At 56.0% G+C, this 20,249-nt stretch overlaps 1 protein-coding gene across 2 annotated transcripts; it reads left to right on the forward strand.

Annotated features, from left to right (window-relative positions):
• The first annotated feature begins 140 nt into the window (after positions 1-140).
• On the forward strand, positions 141-19,659 carry LOC132416505 (uncharacterized). 2 transcript variants are annotated; one of them, XM_059999891.1, is made up of 11 exons: positions 141-347; positions 2,383-2,531; positions 3,964-4,051; positions 7,119-7,187; positions 8,565-8,835; positions 10,815-10,952; positions 12,626-12,733; positions 13,356-13,481; positions 17,369-17,484; positions 18,049-18,105; positions 18,187-19,659. In XM_059999891.1, the coding sequence occupies exons 2-11, from the start codon at positions 2,509-2,511 to the stop codon at positions 18,775-18,777; spliced, it is 1,587 nt and encodes a 528-aa protein (XP_059855874.1). In that variant the 5' UTR covers positions 141-347; positions 2,383-2,508; the 3' UTR covers positions 18,778-19,659. The 2 variants fall into 2 exon arrangements, 1 of the variants encoding a protein (XP_059855874.1); XR_011246318.1 differs by lacking the exons at positions 3,964-4,051; positions 7,119-7,187; positions 8,565-8,835; ... (4 more) ...; positions 18,049-18,105; positions 18,187-19,659 and adding an exon at positions 3,455-3,711 and having other exon boundaries at positions 187-347; positions 2,383-2,654.
• Positions 19,660-20,249: the final 590 nt, after the last annotated feature.

A 20,249-nucleotide genomic window follows, 5' to 3' on the forward strand; every position in this document is an offset into this window, starting at 1 on the left:
CTAAAGGCGCTGGATGTCCCCTCAGCACCTCGCTCGCGTCGGTCACCGCGGGCCAGGGCGGCGCGCAGGTTGAGATCCGCGTCAGGCCGTAGAGTAAACACCTAAGGAGAGGTCCCCGCGCCGTCGTCTTGGCCTCACCGCGCATGCGTCAGGCACCCGGAGGTCGGCTGGGGGTGTGGCGCCCTATGACCTATTCGCCGCCGCACTGGATGTTGCAGCGGCTGGTGGCGGCGGCCGGCAGCAGGGCGGTGGCCGTGCTGCTCGCCGTGCTGTGGCGTTGCGGCGGTGGCCCACGAAGCGGCAGGACGGCTGGGGCAGGCGTGAGGGCCCTCGGAACCGCCCAGCAGGTGAGCGGGGAGGCGTTGCCCTCCGGTTCTGGGCGGCAGGGGCGGTGGCTGCGCTCGACGCCGCGATGACGCCATCCAGCTGCGCCGGCCGGCGCGGGGACCGGGTGTGGGAACCGGGACACCGAGTAGCGGGGGTGTGGCGGCGGCTACCACATCCCCCGGCCAGCGCGGGGGAGCGGGGCGCGGGAACCGGGTGCGGGAACCCGGGCACCGAGGGGCGGAGGCGGCGACCACACCCCCGGCCGGCTGGCCCCGGGGCTCCAGCCCATCCCCGCGGCTGAGCAGGCTGACGCTCGCCCGAACCGGTCTCCGTCTGTCCTCCGAGCCCCCGCCCTTTTCTTCGAAAGTTCCCGCTGCCTCTCAGCGCCCTGCCCACTGCCCGCGCGTCCTCATTCCGCCCTCCCAAGAGCCGCGTGCAGCGAATTGCGTTCAGGCCTCGCCCCGCTGCGAACCTACCGTGTCTCCTCGGGCGCCCGCTCCGACCGCGAGGTGGTTTCCTCCTGGGCTCAGCGGTGATATGACTTATGCACTATCTCGCAGGGTTGCTCTCCGTTATGATGACGGACGTGAAAGAGTTTTGTCAAGTGTTATGTGGTTTTTATTCGAACAGCATTCGTCCAGTCCAGTTCTGCCACTCTAATCATAACTAACATTTTTTGAGGGCTTCCGTGCTAAGGGCTTTACGGGGACTGTCTCCTTTAAGTCTTATACCCGTCCTTTAGGTAGGAGCTGTTCTAACTCTTTTATAGGCGAGGAAACGTAAGGCCACAACGGGTCAGCATCTTCGCTTTTAGATACTCCTGTATTGTACGCCTTCCCGTGGGTTAGATACTCTGAAATACACCATATTTTAAGGTTTGTTTTTGTACATCCCAGGGAGCAGTGATCACATTGAATTCTTTTCTGAGAGACTAATGTGGAGCCTCCGGATTTTGATCGGAGAAAGTTATCTTGGTTTTCAGACAGTATTGAAAGACAGAGAAGGGTTCCATGGGTTCATTTTCTGTCCTGTCTTAAGGAGTGAACTTTTCCCTCTCATCTCTGTTCATTTCGGAGCTGGTGCACGTCAGTTTCAGGTTGTTTCCGCAATATCAGTGAAAGCAGAGCCTTTCACCTGTGGCCACGTGGCACTCAGCATTGCAGGGGGCTGTTGCAGTTGTTAACCGGGTGGAAGGCAGTAATTGACGGGGTGCAGCACAGGTGTGTCATGAATTCCGTGGACCTCAGTGGCTTTAGTTATGAAGGGAGGAAGTTGCATGATCTTTGGGTTCCTCCCCAGACTGAGCTGTTCTGTTCATCTGTGGAGTCTGCTAGCCAGGGCATGTCACAGGGAACAGGACAGGCAAGGGCTTTGCCCCATGAGCTGCTCTCCTTTGAGGGCTTGGTGACTTGTAGGCTGAGGGGGGCATGTGAAGGCTGGAGATGAAGTAGCAGACTGCTTTATAGTTAAAAGCTGTGCCCTTTCAACTATAGTCAGCACTCCTCAAGGGGAAGCTTATGTTCTGGAAGTTTCTATGAGTTATTTTTTCATTCAGTGAGCTTCCTACATGGTTCCTGCCACACAAGACAACAAATGTGTCGGTAGCATGTTAGGCGGTTATATGAGGTATGAAGGAAGAGGAAGCAGAACAAAGGAAGTAGGGAACGAAGAGAAGGGGTGGAGGAGGGTAAATGTCACGTTATCTTAGGCGGGGTAATCGACTTCTGAAGGAAGTCAGGATTGAGCTGCGGGCAGATTCACAGGCGCCTGGTGGGGCTGTACCTGTGTGCCAGGGTCACCTGATTTGTGATCTTACAAAGAAAGGACCGTGGTACTTTGCTTGTTAAAGGGAGACTTGCTGTGCACAGCTTCACGTGTTGGCTTTGCATATCCAAACACCAAGAATGGGTGGTAGACCCCTGTCTTTGAGAGCTGCATCTGACCTAATGTGGTCCCCTAACCAAATCAGAAAAAGACTAAATTATAAATTAAAATAAAGGAATTGGATATTTTCTCAAGTTTTGGAGGCCTGAAGATCATACTTTGTCCTTCTAGGGCTGGAGGCCGCCTGACAGCGAGACTGGGCGCCAGAATCCTCGTCACACACCTCCAGCTCCCAGTGACCTTACCTCAGGCGCTCACCAGCCTCTCTGAACTTCTGCGTTCCCACCCCGCAGGGGGATGGCAGCACCTGCTTCCTCAGGGTGGGCACTGAAGAGCGGAGGAGGTGACCGAAGCGCCTGGCACCCAACCAGGGCCCAGGACCACCACCTTCTCTGCGCCTTTGCCTAGACTTCCCCTCACAGTGACAGCCTTTGTGACATCAGGTTCTGGTCCCCTTCTGGTCCTCTGGTGACTTGCGACGGTGGGGAGGTGGCATTCATGGCGCGGAGGCTCCAGGAGCCTCATCACTGTTAACCGCCATGTCTCCTTCCTGAGCCTCCCTGTTTGGAGTTTTCCCTGATTTTAGTATCTTTCTCATAGCTTTACCTTACTTTTTAGTGCTCTGTGGCCTTTGATAGGGATGTGTGAATAATGTGGCTTACGAGCAAATTAATAATCACTAGGGAATGAGTTTGCTTTGGGGAATAGCCTGCCTCACCATGAAAGATGGCACGACTGGAATAACGCAAGTGTCGTCACCTGTGGATCCAGTTTCACTGTAACAAAATATTGGGAACAATCCAAATCTTTGGTTAGGTTGGGGTGTTTTTGGATACAGTTAGTAGTAGGTTAGTGAGTGTGCTTAGAGCTTGTTTTTTAGTATGGTGGCTTTTATTGTGCTCGTTTTTGCTGTAATGGCTTTTGACCTGTGATAGTGAAAAACCGAAATTGTCTCTAGTTCTGTCCTGAATTGATGTTAAGTATTGTTATCAGCTTATGGTAAAAAGTGTTGTTTTCCTCTTTGGGAACTATAGAAAATACAACGTCTAGGAAAAACATTTGCTTTCCTGACGAAAATACTAACCTGTGGCTGATCAAAGATAAATCATAATACTCTGCTTTTTAAATTTCATATGATTTTAATGTTAGAATAATGTTTGTTTTTGAGGCTGTAAAAATTTCAGTGACTAAAATTGCCTCAGGCAGGAAGTGATTAGTTTTGTTTTGTTTTGTTTTTTGACAGCTGTAGCTATAAAAATTCTTCATGGGGCTTCTCTGGTGGTGCAGTGGTTAAGAATCCGCCTGCCAGTGCAGGGGACATGGGTTCGAGCCCTGGTCTGGGAAGATCCCACATGCCGCGGAGGAGGTAACTCCGTGCGCCACAACTACTGAGCCTGTGCTCTAGAGCCCCGTGCTCCACAACAAGAGAAGCCACCGCAATGAGGAGCCTGTGCACCGCAACAAAGAGTAGCCCCACTCGCTGCAACTAGAGAAAGCCCAAGTGCAGCAACGAAGACCCAACGCAGCCAAAAATAAAAAATAAATAAATTAAAAAAAAATTCTTCGTGTACCTCTGCATTGCATTTAGTTTCTTCTTCTCCTGTTTGAATCATATTTTTAATGAGATAAAGCAGATAAAGGACTTAGGTTTACACCCCAGCCCAAATCCTGGTCCTTTTGCGCCTGTAACTGCCGCTGTGAGAAGATGCCCCATCGGATTGCAGGGGAAGCTAATTCTCTTTCCCGTTTCAGTGCCTCCTGGGAATCCGCTTTCAGCAGTTGGCTCTGTGGAAGAGACAGACGTCAGTTTCCCAGTGGCTGTGTTCAAAACCACCCAAAGGTACCTGTCTTTCTCTTACCATCGTTGGCAGCATAAGGTCACAGGAACCGAGGCGAGTGTGGCTTCCTTGGTGTCCTGCATCATGGGGAGTGGGGATGGGGACAGGGTGCATGATGGCTCAGGAGGCCTGGACCTCTCGTTTTCTGGCTTCCACATTCAGTCACACTTAGCTCTCCCCATTTCTGGGTTACCTGCCCCACGTCTTTACAGTTTTGATCTATCGGTGTAGGTGGTGAAAGAGAAACTCTTTCAGTAGGAAGTTGCTGCTGGGTGAATCTTTGGCGATGCATGGGAACAAACCTTTGTTTCTGCACATCTGAGGGCCAAGCTGAGTCTCACGTTTGGAAAGCAGAACAGAGATCTCGTGTAGACTGCAGTTAGTTTGGGGCACGTGTGCCCCCGGGGGCGGGCTGTGGGCTGTGCTCAACGCTTCTCGGGCGACCCTGTGTGCAGTGCAGAGCAGAAGGCAGTTGGGACATGGCGGCGCATGCTGGTCTCACCAAGCTGAAGTCAGGAAGAAAACCCGCTTCTCCCTTACTCTGCCTCTCCTGGGTTGACAGTATGGCTACTTTTGTGAGTGTGGTGTGTGCTCTTAAAGTACCGGAACCTCATCATTTTGTCCCAGTGGGTTTGAGAAGTTCTTTAAGAGGAGTAGAAGAAACACAGACTTAGAAAACCAACAGCTCCAAAACAAAAACAAAAACGAAAACAAAATGGTAAAAGGGACACTTGACAAATCAGATTGTCAAAATTGTACATTTGAGAATTTTTTAATTCTTTAATTAAGTTAAGTAATTAATTTATTTTTGGACACACGTGCAGCATGTGGGATCCTAGTTCCCCGACCACGGATTGAACCCTTGCCCCCTGCAGTGGAAGCACAGCGTCCTAACCACTGGACCGCCGGGGAAGTCCCCACTGGAGGATTTTTTTTTTTTTTTTTTTTTTTTTTTATTATTTTTTTAAAGCGTTCATTGATTTTGAGTTAGTCTGGGGAGGTGAGCGGCCGGTGGCCCGTGCGTGGGTGGGCCTGGTATTTCCTTCCCTTCACTCGTTTGTGGACGTGGCCTCCCTCCCTCCCTTTGTCTTCGGGGCTCAGCACCTCCATAGCTTATGTGGATCTGAAGCCTCGACAAATCTGTTTGTGAAGTTACAGCGTAGTTTGGTGATGTGGGTGGGTGAAGTGAATATTCAGCGGGTGTGTTTCTCCTGGGAAATGTCTCCTGTTCGGGTAGCCAGGAGCAAGAAGTGGAGCGGGGCCCATGAAAGCTCGTTGGGAGGAGTGCTTACATGATTCGCTACAAACGTAAGACTTCTTTGAAGGCTCGTGTTTTGTCCTTAATGTTTATGCACATCTTCCCTCTATCCTATAATATGTCTGGCTGTTCCTGGGATCATTCTGGCCTTCGGGCTTCCATGGCTTTGCGTTGGGCTTGCTGCAGTGGGGCCATGTACGTCGTGGGGCAGCTCGGGCTTTTATCCTGGAACTTGTGTGAATGTTGTGCTCAGGCCCTGCGTCTGCTGTTGTTGGCTGGCTGTGGATGGATTGCCTAGTGGAGAAAGTGATTTTTGTCTCAAGCCTCTGTGTGCCCACCTTTTCTTTACTCAGGGGAATGCTTTTTTTTTTTTTAATATTTATTTGGCTCTTAGTTGCAGCACGCAGGATCGTCATCGCCGTGTGCTGGATCTTTCTTAGTTATGACACTCGAGCTCCTTAGTTGCGGCACGTGAGCTCTTAGTTGTGGCATGTGGGATCTAGTTCCATGACCAGGGATCGAACCCGGGACCCCTGCATTGGGAGCGCGGAGTCTTAGCCACTGGACCACCAGGGAAGTCCCAGCAATCTTCATTTTAAAGCAGCATTGTTTTTTTTCCTGGTTACAGATGTAATACATGCTTGCTGCAAAAAAATTTGGGGAACTAAAAAGTATAAAGAAAGAAATCACCATCTGCTAACTCAGGCTGGCCTTTTTTTTTGATCCTCCTGGCCAGTCTGAAAGCAGAGCTGCTCACTCTTTTACACCCTCTGTCTGACTGTCCTGTTGCACACTCCGGCAGTGGTGCACCGCGCTGGGGGAAGTGTGAGGGATCAGCTGGGCAGGGGTCCCACGGGGCAGGGAGGATGCGCCATGTCTTCGCCTCCATGAACCTGAGAGCTGGCGGGGCCTGGCTGGCTGGGGCTCCGCGTGCTGGCGGAGAAGCCAGGGCGGGCAGTCACCTGGAGTCCTGTTTGCCGTGGTTTCAGCTGTGTTACAGGCGTCGGGTGGTGGTGAGGTTCCACACTCAGGATCGTGTCCTTGGCGTGCAATCCTCAGTTTTCCCGTTGTTTCCAGGAGGAGGTGTGGTGTTTCCAGTGGTTATGGTGGTGTTGACAGCAGGCCATGTCTGAAGCTCCCCAGAGGGCTTGTGCCTTCTGGGCAGCGGGCTGTTTAGGCGACAGCAGCTAGCAGGCCTTGGCGCTGCACTTTCATTCTCGTCGGCACTGTTTTCTTGTGGTGCCTGCTGTCCGACCAGGGATTGAACCTGGAAAGCCCAGAATCCTAACCATTAGGCCACCAGGGAACTTCCCTCCTTCAGGATTTTTTTTTTCTCTTTTGCGGTACGCGGGCCTCTCACTGCTGTGGTCTCTCCCGCTGTGGAGCACAGGCTCCGGACGCGCAGGCTCAGCGGCCATGGCTCACGGGCCCAGCCGTTCCACGGCATGTGGGATCTTCCCGAACCGGGGCACAAACCCGTGTCCACTGCATCAGCAGGCGGACTCCCAACCACTGCGCCACCAGGGAAGCCCTCCTTTGGGATCTTTAAAGCCAGTTTGGAGGCTTAGTGCTCAGATGTGCCACATTTTAATCCCTCTTCTTGCGTTGGTTCCTGTTTATTAAAATAATCCCAGGCTAAAATTGTCCATGTTAGTAGGAAACAAAACCAAGACCTGTCCTGCGGAGTGTGAGCTGCCCTCGGAGAGAGGCGCAGCCCGTGTGTGTGAGGCTCGTCTGAGGAAGAGGCCCAGGGTTGCTATGCCGTGCCCTGCCTGGACCTCAGCTCTTCTGACTGCTCGTCTCTTTTCTAGGTGGACCGGCTGGAAGTCGTGAACAAACAGTTTGTGGGTGTTATTACTGCCCCTGGGACATCGTCTGAGGTGAGGGCTGGGTTCAAGGCCGGTGTCCTAGACGTAGGTTTTGGTTTTAGCGTAAGGTGTAGTTTTCTGGGAATTCCCTCGTGGTCCAGTGGCTAGGACTCTGAGCTCTCACTGCTAAGGGTGCAGGTTCAATCCCTGGTCGGGGAACTAAGATCCCGCAAGCCTCGTGGCCAAAAAGAAGGTATAGTTTTCTGTTTTTTTAGAGAAATGCCTTCCCTGGTTTCACTTTCCAGCACCCACTTGTGCTCGTTTGTTTTGGTGACACGACAGGAACAGTCTTCCGAGTAGCGCAGGACGCTCATAAAGCTATAACAGTGCTTCAGTTTGGCCGAGTAACACGTGCCAGCTGCCAGCTGAGACCTGGAAGGGGGCAGAATAAATGACGGAGGAAGGCGACGCCAGCTGTCGATGGGCACTTATACTTCGACCTCAGACCTAAGCCTGTGGTTTGGGGCCAGGACAGGTGGCCTGTCAGAGCTGCTCCGGGCTGTGCTGGGAGAGGCGCTGGGGAGGGGTGGCGGCTGTGGGGGGCACCCCCTACAGCGCCTGGCGCCTTGGTCTCTGTAGAAGTTTGTGTGGTTCAACATCGGCAGCGTGCACACCTTCGAGCGCAACCTGGAGACCATCCACTGGGAACTGGGCATCGAGCTCCCGGAGCAGACGGCCGTGGTCTACACCACCGAGAGCGATGGGTGAGTGGGCGCAGCTGGGCCCGGTACTGGCCACGCAGCACTTCCTGCTGTACCCGCTCAGGCGTGTTACAGGCGTTCTCCGATAGTCACAGTGTCTGTGGTGGAAGATAAATTTGTTGGCTCTGTTTTTATTGAGGAAAGAATTGATCGGGGAAATGTTTAGCTAGGCAGCCTGAGGACTGTGCAGTGGGCCGGGAAGGGTTCAGCTGCGGGGAGGCTGTGCTGGGTCTGGAGGGGTTCTGAGGGAGGGGCCGCAGCTGCCCTGCCCGCCCCACAGGTGAAATCGAGCAGGTAGGTGTGCGTGGATGGGGGAAGCTGCATATACAGGTTGGCACATTAAAAAACAAACTGTTGGGGCTTCCCTGGTGGCGCAGTGGTTGAGAGTCCGCCTGCTCATGCAGGGGACACGGGTTCGTGCCCCGGTCCGGGAAGATCCCACATGCCGCGGAGGCGCTGGGCCCGTGAGCCATGGCCGCTGAGCCTGCGCGTCCGGAGCCTGTGCTCCGCAACGGGAGAGGCCACAACAGTGAGGGGCCCGCGTACCGCAAAAAACACACACAAAAAACTGTTCCCTTTTGTGTAGCAAAACCAAGTTCTGGAGCCGTCCGCTGTTCATGGCCTGGAGGCAGTGTTTCTGGCTTGTCTCTCAAGGGAATGTGACAGATGGTTTTCTTGGACTTTCTAGGTCTTTCTTGCGAAGCCTGGTGCCCACCTTTCTCCTGATCGGAATCCTCCTCTATGTCGCAAGGAGGGGCCCGATGGGGGCTGGGCATGGCAGGAGAGGAGGGGGCCTCTTTACCGTTGGCGAGACCACAGCCAAGATCATGAAGAACAACGTCGGCGTGCGCTTTGTAGACGTGGCTGGTTGCGAAGAAGCCAAGTTGGAGATCATGGAGTTTGTGAATTTCCTGAAGAATCCCAAGCAGTATCAGGACCTCGGGGCCAAAATTCCAAAGGTACTGATTTGAGAAAACATGATGCTCTGAGCTTCGCCCTGGTTCATTGTGGACAGAGCTGGGACAGTGTAGCTTTTGGTAATGATACTGTGTCTGATTAATCACAGTGGAGAGTGGAAATCGCATTTGCAGAGTAGTAAAGTGAAAATCCTCTTGTCTGATCAGCTGTTTTAAACTATAAAACTGGAATCATCAGGACAGTGCGCGCCCACCTGGAGTGTGTTTATTTCACCTTCAAGCGCAAACATACGTCTTTGTTGGCGTGGTGTCTCGTGTAGAGCACAGGCCTTCCTTTGAGTTTGGCCCCAGTGATCAAATTCTCTGTTAAATATCTTGCACAAAGCAATTAACGTCTATAGTTTTGTTTCTTTAAAATGAACTGAGAACGTAGAAGCAATCTGAGTGCAGGATCCTATATTTTTATGACTTTTTCTTACTCTTTCAGTTTTCTGTCCATTCAGTTTGACAGCATTTTTCGTTAACAGTTTGCCTTTATTACTTTATTATCTAAAGCCTTGAACTTTGTTTTTGAAAAAACAGCTTTCTTTACCATTACTTATTATCAAAGTATATAATTAAAATAAGCACATGGAATTCCCTGGCGGTCTAGTGGTTAGGACTTGGGGCTTACCTTGCCATGGCCCGGGTTCAATCCTTGGTTGGGAAACTAAGAGTCTGCAAGCAGTGTAGTGTGGCCAAAAAAAAACAAACAAACTATCAAGTACACCTCTCGTAAATGGGTCTGGGATCAGATGCAGCTGCCTCTCGGGAAGCCCACGAGCAAGTAGCGGGACAGGTGTGCGGTGTGGATGCAGGTTGGGGTGCTGTGCGGAGGAAGTGGAGCTACGGTGATTCTGGCCACTCCTCTACCTGTGGGTGCCCCTGGGCATCGACCTTTTGAGGGCCTGGCTGAAGCTGTGAGTCCTTTTCCCAGAAAGGTTTGCGTCTCACACGGAATAGATTCACAGACCCCTCGAGGCGTCCCTGGGCCCTGGACCAGGCTCCGAGCTCTCGGGTGGGTGGTGCTCACCTCACTGACCTTCCTGGTGGCCCCGTGCTTCCCCCAGCGTGCCCTGAACAACAGGAGAGCATGACTGACCGCTGGGGCTTTGTGGGCAGGAGGTTTGTACTTCTGTCTGACCACCTGGTGAGAGCTGGCTGGAAAGCCGGGTGTGGGGGGCACAGAAGGTGCCCTGCCTTGAGGAGACCCTCTGCGAATCCGCATCCACGTTCACGTTCACAGGACGTGGGGCCCTGACGCCTTGTGGTTTTGAGTTTTGTGGCTCCCTCCTCCCTCCATTTACGTATTTTAGTTTTGTCCTTAAAGACTTAAAAAAACAACCTCAGAGTCTCCTTTGAAATAAGTAGATATTAACCCACACCCTCGACTAGAAATGGAGCAATAGGAGCCCCGTTTAAATCTCTCCTCGTTTTTCACGTGTAATGGTAACCCCGAAAGGAGCACTGAGGTGTGTTTCTGGGGCGTGAATTATGAATTTCAACCTTAAGTAAGCGTAGAAAAAGGCAGGTTGTCGATCAGGAAGCACAGGTGCCAGTGACCACACACAGGTGCCGCCTTCACAGCTGCCGGTGGACGAGCTGGACAGAATCACGTGACCAGGTCTGGGGAGTGGGCTCTTGTTCGTCCTGGTGTGAGTTGGTGTGTTTCGTAGGGCAGTTTGGCAAAGACCGTTAAACATCAGACCGCGAGATCCAACGAGCCCTGCCCTGGGAGCGTTGCCTGAAGAGATAACCTGCTCGGCTGGACTGGGGGTGTGGGGGGCTTTCCCATGTCTGCAGCGTTTGAACATTTCATGGTGAACGTGCGTTCACTTTACAAGCAGGAAGTATCACACCGAAAGCAAACCTTAGCCGACCCGCGTGGAGCAGGCCTAGAAAACGCCTGTTCAGTAGAATGTGACTGTCTCCTCGGCTCCGTCTGTACCCTTTCAGAACCAGGCATTGCCTTTCTGTTTCAGGGAGCCATGCTCACTGGTCCTCCTGGTACCGGCAAAACGCTTCTCGCCAAGGCGACTGCAGGGGAGGCCAGTGTGCCCTTCATCACCGTGAACGGGTCCGAGTTCCTGGAGATGTTTGTCGGCGTCGGTCCAGCTCGGGTAGGTGGATGCGCCCTTGTCCTTGCCCTGGGCTTCGTGTGGGACCCTGGCAACAGGCGCAGAGCACAGATGTGCAGGGGGACCCGGGCGGGCAGGCAGAGCAGCTGAGATGAGAATCGAGTGCCAGAGGCGAGGGCTTAGCTTGGTGAGCTCTTTAGTCCTGTGTTGGTACCAGTGGCAAAGCAGACCCTGCGTGGACTCCTGTTTCACGTCCGTGACGTGTATGCAATGGCCTGAGTAAATGCTCCCTGTGTCTTGTTCGTTGAGGAGATTGACGCGATGGGCAGGAATTGCGGCCGTGGGCACTTTGGGGGCCAGAGCGAGCAGGAGAACCCCTGAACCAGCTGCTCGTGGAGCTAGGCGGTGAGCGGCTGCACGACCGTCCCCCAGGCCTTCCTCTGTGCGGGACCTTCCCGGGCGAGAACCCCTGCTTGCTGTGTTTTGAGGAAGGCTGTTTTCGGCACACACAGTGGAGGGAGCTGCCCTCAGAGCTCAGCGCAGGACGGGAGCGACACCCAGGCTCCTTCCACGTTGGCCTCTGACCCGGGCCGCCTCCTGGCCCAGAACCCCTCTCCGCTCTCCCCCCTGGGGACCACTGCTCGGGGAGGTCCCAGCTCCGCGTGACAGCCCGGCAGCCCTGCCGAAGCTTCGCGGGAAGTGTCTAGGCGTTCTTACTAGTTTCCAGATTTGGAGAAGCTTTTGTCGGACCTTTGGCAGGTCTTGTCGTCGCTTTGGCTTTGGGGCTGTGTTGGGGTCCCCGACATGACCCAGGGTTTGGTGATTCGCCGGGAGGACTCCATGTTTAGTTGGATTCAGGACCACGGTTGAGTGGGGAGCAGGTGCCTGGTGGCCAGGGAAGCTGGTCACAGCCTCTGGAGCCCTGGAGTCACAGGATGCAGCTACTTCCGTGGCAGCGGGCTGGGTGACACTCGGGAGTGGGGTTTCCCCTGGGGGCTGGTCACGTGGCAGCCTCTGCCCAGTACGTGCTACGATCCCAGCCTCCCAGGAGGAAGGCAGGTGCTTCGCAGAAACCACACGTCTGCACGCACAGTTGAGGCACAGGGAGCCCCTCTTATCAGGGAGCGGTCCTGAATCCCAGGTCCCAGAGGTGGCCGAGGGCCCCCGTGAGCAGGCCTTTCTGCAGATGAGTGCTGGGTGAGCTCAGGCCCCCACCGCCCCGCCTGCCTTCCAGTCAGGCTCCCTGAGCCCAGCAAGCCGTCCGGGGCCTGGGTGGAGGGAGGTCTCCGCAGCGGCCCAGGGCCCCGATGGTGGAGGCTCTGCCTGGCCCCTGCAGCTCGCCGCATGGTGTCAGAGGCTGGCCGTAATAGACCAGTAATGAATTAGGATGGGCGTCCGTGGCCTGAGGAACGTCTGGTTACCCACCAGTGCACGTTCGCCTCAGTCAGCATTGGGGGCCGCGGGGACCAGAGCCACTGGTTGCCTCCTGAGACAGGTCAGAGCTAGCCCTGGGCGTGAGTGTCCGCCCCACACTGAGCGGCCTGTGCAGTGGGCTGCGGGCCCGCAGGAGAAGCAGGCCCAGCGTGGGGCTTCCGGGGTGGGTGGCAGGGGTCCTGGGAAGACGGGGCCAGCTGCGCAGGGGAGGAGCCCTGGGAAGAGGAGAGTCTCCTGCTGCCTGGGCCCCCTCCTTGGGCTCACCTGCTTCTCATGTCCAGGGTTCAGCTCTACCACGAGCGTCATGGTGCTGGCGGGCACCCACCGCCCCGACATCCTTGACCTGGCCCTGATGCGGCCCGGCCGGTTTGACCGTCAGATTTGCATTGGTGAGTGTGCTGGTTGCCTGGGTGCTGAGGCTTGGCTTTTCCTTCCTTTGGGTTAAAAGTTGGGTTAGATCTTTAGCTGTGTATTTGGAGAAGATTTTGATCGGGGTCCTAAAGCCGTTAATACAGTGTTGTGAAAACGGTGGAGGTGCGTGGGTGCCCCCCACTTTGGGAAGAACAGGTGTACTTGGGGCTGGGGGAAGGTCGCTGCAGTCCATGCAGGTGGGAGCGAGGTCACAGACTTGGATCCTTCGGCTTTTACTTTCTGTGCGCCGTTGGCGAGAGAAGCATTCACCCTGGCCCTTTCCACTGGTGAGGAGATCCTGGGAGTTTAGGACTTGAGTCCTGCGTGGACACCCGGCTGCCAGGGCAGCCAGAGTTTTGCTTGTGGTTGGGTCCCTGTCCTGGGATGGATTTGCGTGGGCCAGAGGCTCCACGGTCAGGAAGTTCTTTGATGTGTTGAAGAGCTGAACGTACGTGACCTGTGGGTCGTTTCTGCCGCGGGGAGCTCCCTGGCCCGGGTCGGACAGCGAAGTGTGCAGCACAGACACGCAGGGGAGGGCCCTTGCAGTGAAGTGGCTGCAGGTGGCCCCGCCCTGGCCCTCAGTGCCTCTCTCTCTGTTAGGCCCCCCTGACATCAAAGGCAGGTCGTCCATCTTCAGGGTCCACCTGCGTCCACTCAAGTTGGACGAGAGCCTCAGTGAGGACGCCCTGGCGAGGAAGCTTGCGGCCCTCACTCCAGGCTTCACAGGTGAGTGTGGCCAGGTGGGCCGTGCGGGTCTGGACATGTCGGTGGGTGGTATCTGGTTGTGCCACTTGGTCCTGGCATGTGCTACCCTTGTCCTTAGAGCTTTTGAGTCTGACGGACATATCGGAGGCCTCAGAGATGATTAACCCCAAGGCTGGCTTGTGCCTGTTTGAACTCCTGCCACCCCGGGAACATAGTGCAGTGACGTTTTGTCCCCTTGGCATGCTGCCCATTGAAGGGGTCATGGTTCAGCACTTCCCAAATTGGATGACAGACCTGAGTCTCCACGTCCAAGAAATTGAATAAACTCCAAGTCGGGATAAACCCAGAGACGCCCACACCGAGGTGCAGTGTAATTCATGTTGGCCAGAGGTAACGAGAGACTGTTGCAGCCAACCAGACAGGAGGGCCACCTGGTGGGGACGGGTCTTCAGTAAGGTTACAGCCGACTCTCCTTGGAGGCCATGAGGCCAGAAGGCCGTGGATCTGGCAAGACGGTTCTTCAATAGGGAAGGGGAAATAAAGGCATTCCTAGGTTGTTTTTTAAAGTTGAGGGAACTTACTATATTTAAACCTGCCCTCCAGGAAATGCTGGAGTCCTTTGGGCTGAAATGAAAGGGCGCTGGCCAGTGACTCGAAGCTGTGTGGGGAAATAGCCCTGGGAGAGGCAACTGCATAGGTCAACGTAAAGGCCAGCATCCTGTGTGTTTTTGGTTTGCAGCTCCTCTGTGTTCCCTTTATGATTTAAAGGGCAGGTGCTTAAACCCATAAAGACATGTCTGTGTTAATGGGCACACGACGTAAAAAAAAAAAGTAACCTGTGAAGGTGGGAGGGGCTGTGTAGGAACAGAACCTTTGTACGTTGTTAAAGCTGGAAAGGGAAAAACTGATTCTAACCTCCCCGTGGAGCTTCCAGGGGACTGAAGAGCCAGCACAGTCTGTGCAGAGCAGAGAAGGAAGACACACTTCCCTAATGCAGAACTTACTACAAAGCTCCAGCAAACAGAAAGGGGCTGCTGGCACAAGGGTGGGCGTCGACCAGTAGAGTAGAACTGGGAGCCTAGATGTGCGCTTGTGCATCTCGGTCAGTTGTTGTTTTTTTAAATTTATTTTATTCATTTATTTTTGGCTGCGTTGGGTCTTCATTGCGTGCGGGCTTTCTCTAGTTGTGGCGAGCGGGGGCTACTACTTTTTTTTTTTTTCTTTTGCGATACGCCGGCCTCTCACTGTTGTGGCCTCTCCCGTTGCGGAGCACAGGCTCCGGACGCGCAGGCTCAGCGTCCATGGCTCACGGGCCCAGCCGCTCCGCGGCATGTGGGATCTTCCCAGACCGGGGCACGAACTCGTGTCCCCTGCATCGGCAGGCGGACTCTCAACCACTGTGCCACCAGGGAAGTCCTTGGTCAGTTGTTTTTGTCAAGGGTGTGAAGACCATTTGATGGGGAAAGAACAGTTTGTTCAATCAAATGCGCTGGGACGACGGTGTCCACAAGCAAAAGGACGAAACTAGACCTTAGACCACATGCAGCGGTCAAGTCAAAATGGATAAGAGACCTAAACTGTGGAGCTAGAACTATAAAGGTCTTAAAAGAAAATCTTCGTGACCTTGGATTTGGCAATGGTTTCTTAAAGCACAAGCAACAAGTGAGAAAACAAATTAGAGTTTTTCAAAATTAAAATCTTCTGTGCGTCAAGGGACATTATTGAGGTGGTGAGAAGACAGCCCACAGAATGGAAGAAACTATTTGGAGATTATGCATCTCTTAGGGGTTTATAATCCAAAATATTTAAAGAACCCGATTTAAACATGGGAAAAGGATTTGAACATTTTTCCAAAGAAGGTCTGCAGGTGGCCAGAAAGCATATGAGCAGGTACTCAGTGATGGTAGGAAAATGCACATCAAAACCACAGTGTGGTGCCACCTCACGCCCACCAGGATGGCCGTAAGAGGCAGATGCATGAGTCGCCAGGGCTGTAGGGAGGCGGCCGTGCTCACACGGTGCTGGTGGGGATGTAAGATAGTGTGGCCACGGGGATCCACCTGGCAGTTCTTCCAGAAGTGAAGGACAGTTACCGTATGACCCCAGTTCCACTCCTCGGTATCTAAGAGAATTGAAAACATTTGTTCACACAAAGGCTTTACACAGATGTTCACAGCAGCATAATTCATAATAGCCGAGAGGTAGAGGCCACCCGTGTCCAGCGGTGCGTGACCGGATGGGTGTGTGTAGAGTGGGTACAGAGGGCCAGCTGTACTGGCCATGTTATGTCAGGGACTTGAGCGTCTGTGGAGTTTGCTATCTCCTGTGGAGGCCTCGGGGCGGCTGTGCATGTGATGGAACCTCTTTCAGCTGTGAAAAGGGATGAAATAACCAATACACGCTACGATAGCAGATGAACGTGAAAACACTGTGTCGAGTGAAAGAAGCACACAAAAGACCACCTATCATGTGATTCCATTTATGTGAAACGTCCAGAAGAAGCAAATCCATAGAGATAGAAAGTAGGTTAGTGGCTGGCTGGGCATGTGTACAGGAATTAGCCACATACGTCACATCGGTGATGGAAACGTCTGAAATGAGATCAGCGCAATGGTTGCACATCTTGATAAACTTACCAAAAGTGTTTGAAATGTACACTTAAAACGGATAGATTTTATGTTAAATAACTCATACCTCGGTAAATTGTTCAACCAAAATACTGGCTGAAAGCAACGGTGACTGACAGAGCAGGTCCCGTTTTCCTTCCAGTCCTTGACCTAGTTTAGCTCTGGTCCCTCTGCTGGAGATTTTCCTCTAACAGTCCGCCCTGGGGCACTGATGGGACTGTTTCTCCTTTTCCGGGTCAGGTGCTGATATTTCTAATGTTTGCAACGAAGCGGCCCTGATCGCCACCCGCCACCTGAGTCCTTTTGTCCAGGAGAAGCGCTTGGAGCAGGCGGTTGAGAGGGTCGTCGGAGGCGAGCCGGGCAGTGCTGGGGGGCGGTTTCCAGCTTTGACCCACAGCGGGCCCACCCTGGGGCCCAGCTTCACTTCAGTGAGCTGCAGTCGTGGACAGTTTTCCAGACCAAAATCTGGGACTTGGGATCTGCCAGCAGCTTTCGTGCTCTTACTAGAGCAACATTTAGAATTTCAAAGAGATGTAACCTCCAGGGCGCTGCGTCAGACCCAGGTTCGGGTGCTGCCCGTGGCCGAGAGGCAGGTTTTTTGCGTGCTTCCTTGGGAAGCTTCAGCGTGGGGTAGAGGTCTCCCGAGTGCCTTCCCGGGAACGGAGGTCCAGGAGATGTCCGTGTGGCCAGCAGCTGTCCTTCATGATCCCGCCCCACAGCTGTGAGAACCAGCCCGTCTCCAGACAGCAGGTTGGCAGGGCTGCTTTGTCTTTGCTTCACGTTTTATTGAAGTGTGGTGTGCACAGACAAGTGTCAGTGACCCAAGGCAGTCGCCACAGCTGCTCGACGCTGTCCTGGCGGCGCCGCTGAGCTGACCAGCCCTGAAGCTGAGCTCACGCGAGTCGTGGTGCCTTCTCTGTGCCCTGTTCCCTGCCTGCAACTGGGTGTAGGCGGCGTAGAGAGCGCTCCTGGTCTCCCTGCGTCCGGCTTCACTGCCAGTCAGGCCACGGAGAGTAGCTAACCCCCTTGGCTACAAACGGGCCCCCAAAGGCACCTGCCGCTTGCACGGTGGGGCAGAAGGCAGTGCAGCGTCTGGTGTGGAGGGACAGGTGCCCAGCAGGCCTGAGCGGTGTGCGCGGAGCGGGCAGGCTGCGGGCCTGTCCTGGGCGGACGGGGGCCCTGAGCAGCCCCCAACACACCCGCGGTGCAGAATGGGGCCTTGGCACCCACCTCTCAGCTGTCTGTTTGTCCTCTGCCTCTTGCCGTGAACTTGACTTGCAGGTCTCGAGAAGAAGACGCAGGTCCTACAGCCCAGCGAGAAGACGACGGTGGCGTACCGTGAGGCTGGCCACGCGGTGGTGGGCTGGTTCCTGGAGCACGCAGACCCCCTGCTCAAGGTTGGCCCATCCCCCTGCGCATCTGCGGTGTGGTTCAGGGCCCACTCCCCTCCCGGGGGTGCTGTGTGGGCACGGTGCATTCCAGGTGGCGGCCCTCTTCACTCTTTGAGGATGTAATCGTCTAGAATTTGTTACACGATTCCCTGAGGGGTGGGTGGGCAGAGAGGGGGGGGTGCTGGTTCCAGGAGGGGTCTGGATGCTGGCCACCTGACACCTGGAGGTTCCACGTTAAACTCACCTCACTCTAAACTTTCCCCTGACGGCACGGCTCCTCCACAGCTTCCTGGGACGGCGGGACAGAGGGGGTTTCTGTGTTCATCCTTGGGGTGACCTGTCAGCGCTGGGGCCCAGGGTTTCCTCTCCTCCTCCGGGATACCCGGGGGCCCTGGGGGTGACAGGGCACGCCTGCCGTATCTGGCAGGTGTCCATCGTCCCCCGGGGCAGGGGCTCGGGCATGCCCGGTGCCTGCCCAGGGAGCAGTACCTGTACACGCGGGAGCAGCTCTTCGACCGCGTGTGCGCCATGCTGGGTGGCCGGGTGGCCGAGCAGCTGTTCTTCGGGCAGATCACCACGGGGGCCCAGGACGACCTGAGGAAGGTCACCCAGAGTGCCTACGCCCAGGTAAGGCAGTGTCCGCGGGGGCTGGGAAGGGGGCTCAGGGCACCGTCTGCCAGGCTCACGCCCGCCCCTCGCCTGCCCCAGATTGTGCAGTTCGAGGTGAGCGGGAAGCTGGGCCAGGTGTCCTTCGACCTCCCCTGGCCTGGCAAGGCACTGGTGGAGAAGCCGTACAGCGAGGCCACGGCCCAGCTCATCGACCAGGAGGCTCGGCGGCTGGTCAGCTCTGCGCACACGCACACCCTGGACCTGTTGACGCGCTCCCGGGAGCGGGTGGACGAGGCGAGTGGGGCCGGCCCGTCCCCAGGGTCGGGGCGGGGGCTCTGCGGGGCGCCGAGCGGACGGCCTGACATGGCCCGGTGTGCAGGTGGGCAGGCGGCTGCTGGGGAAGGAGGTGCTGGAGCGTGCCGCCATGGTGGAGCTGCTTGGGCCCCGAGCCTTGGCGGAGAAGACCGCCTACGAGGAGCTCGTGGAGGGCACCGGTGGCCTGGAGGACACGTCCCTTCCCCAGGGGCTGAAGGGCTGGTGCTGGGGGCCGGAGGAGGGCGGCACGGAGTGCCCCCTGCAGGAGAGCCCAGCCTAGCGCCCCTGCCTGGAGAGCAGCCTCCGGAATCTCCAGAGAGCAAATTAAAACGCGTGATAATCACAAATGGGTGTTTTCAGGTCAGGGTCCTCTGAGCCCACGGGGATTCCAGCTCCCAGAACGTGCCCTTCCACCGAGGCGGGGGCTGGGACCCTGTTCCCGAGTCAGAGGGGAGGGCAGTGGCCGAAACGCACCTGCCCCCTGGGGGCCTGCGTGTAGGACCCCCCTGGGCCTCCCCCGAGGTGGGTGGTGGGCTCATCTGCCGGGGAGAGCTGCCCAGCGCGGGGACATCGGTGCTGGTCACCTCACCTGCCCTGGGGAGAGACGGGGCGGGGGCTTTTGGCCCAGTTCAGAAATCCTCCAGGTCTGGTGAGGTTCGGAATTGAGGAAAGGAGGACACTAGCCAGGCGCCCAGCACGCAGCTGTCAGGGTGCTGGAAGACCAGTCAGTCCTTACGGAGGGGCCTCGCCACTTCCACACGCGGGTGTCTGTGGGGGCTGAGCCTGAGGGCTGCCCCAGCGGAGCCACCCCTGTTCTCAGGGTCGGGGCCTTGCCAACCCTGCGTCTCCGGGAAGCTGTGTTCCTCGTGGCCCGTGTTGTTGGGGTCCAGGAGAGGGGGCTCTGGGTTGCTCCACGTGGTAGGACAGCCACCGGGGGCCGTAGCTAAGCTCTAGGGCTGAGCCTTCCATTCCGCGGCTGGTCCTGGAGCGAGACCAGGGCCCAGCCCCGGGGAGTCGGGGTTAGTGGAAATGGCCCCGCGGGTCCCCAGAACACGGCCAGCGCGTCAGTCGTCAGAATGGTGACAGCAGCAGCAGCTGCTGCCTTGCGGTGGGTGATGCGGGCTGACTGCGAGAGCAGGGGCGCCGCCCACGCGCCCGCCGCTGCTGCCCCAGCCATGGCCACACGCTGGGCCTCAGCGATGAAATTTGCCAAATCGTTTGCTATGTTTGCCTCAAAAATAGAGTTTCCAGCTTGGGACAAACACGTTCAACTTCGTTGCTTGTGAAATGTGTATTGCTGAGTTTCTGAGATCTCCGGGGTTCGCCCTGTGACGCAGCCTTGAATGCTCAGCCTCCGTGTGTTGAGCTGCTTCGCGTCCTGCAGGGGCCTGTCCTGGGGCTTCTTCTGGTGGAGGTGGGGTGCTCTCCTTGACCCCAGGAAGGACTCACGTTGTCCTGAGCCTGGGGGTCTGTTCCTTGGGAGACTGGGTGCAGCCCCTCCCCGGGTCCAGGGCACGCCCCTGGGGACAGCGCCCCTGCCTGCGTGCCCCGTGCCTGCACCCCCTCCAGTCTCCTCAGCCCCCCCTTCACCTCGCACCCTGTCTGGGCCATCGCCCCACCTGGGCCGATGCCTGGCCAAGGATCTCGGGTTAGGGAGGCTCAGCCCCGCAGGAGGAACCGCCCGGCACGGGGCACGCGGCCTGCGTCTCATGGTGGTTAAAACGGTCAGGGTTTAGGCTTCATCCTTGGTCTTCTGCTCACAGGCGGACCCTGCCTGGCGGCTGCCTCCCCAGGAACCTGCCCCAGGCTGGGAAGAGCCTCTCGGGAGTACCTCTGCCTCTTCCAGC

The sequence above is a fragment of the Delphinus delphis genome, chromosome 20 (genome assembly GCF_949987515.2).
Source record: "Delphinus delphis chromosome 20, mDelDel1.2, whole genome shotgun sequence".
In the NCBI taxonomy this organism is placed as follows: Eukaryota; Metazoa; Chordata; class Mammalia; order Artiodactyla; family Delphinidae; genus Delphinus; species Delphinus delphis.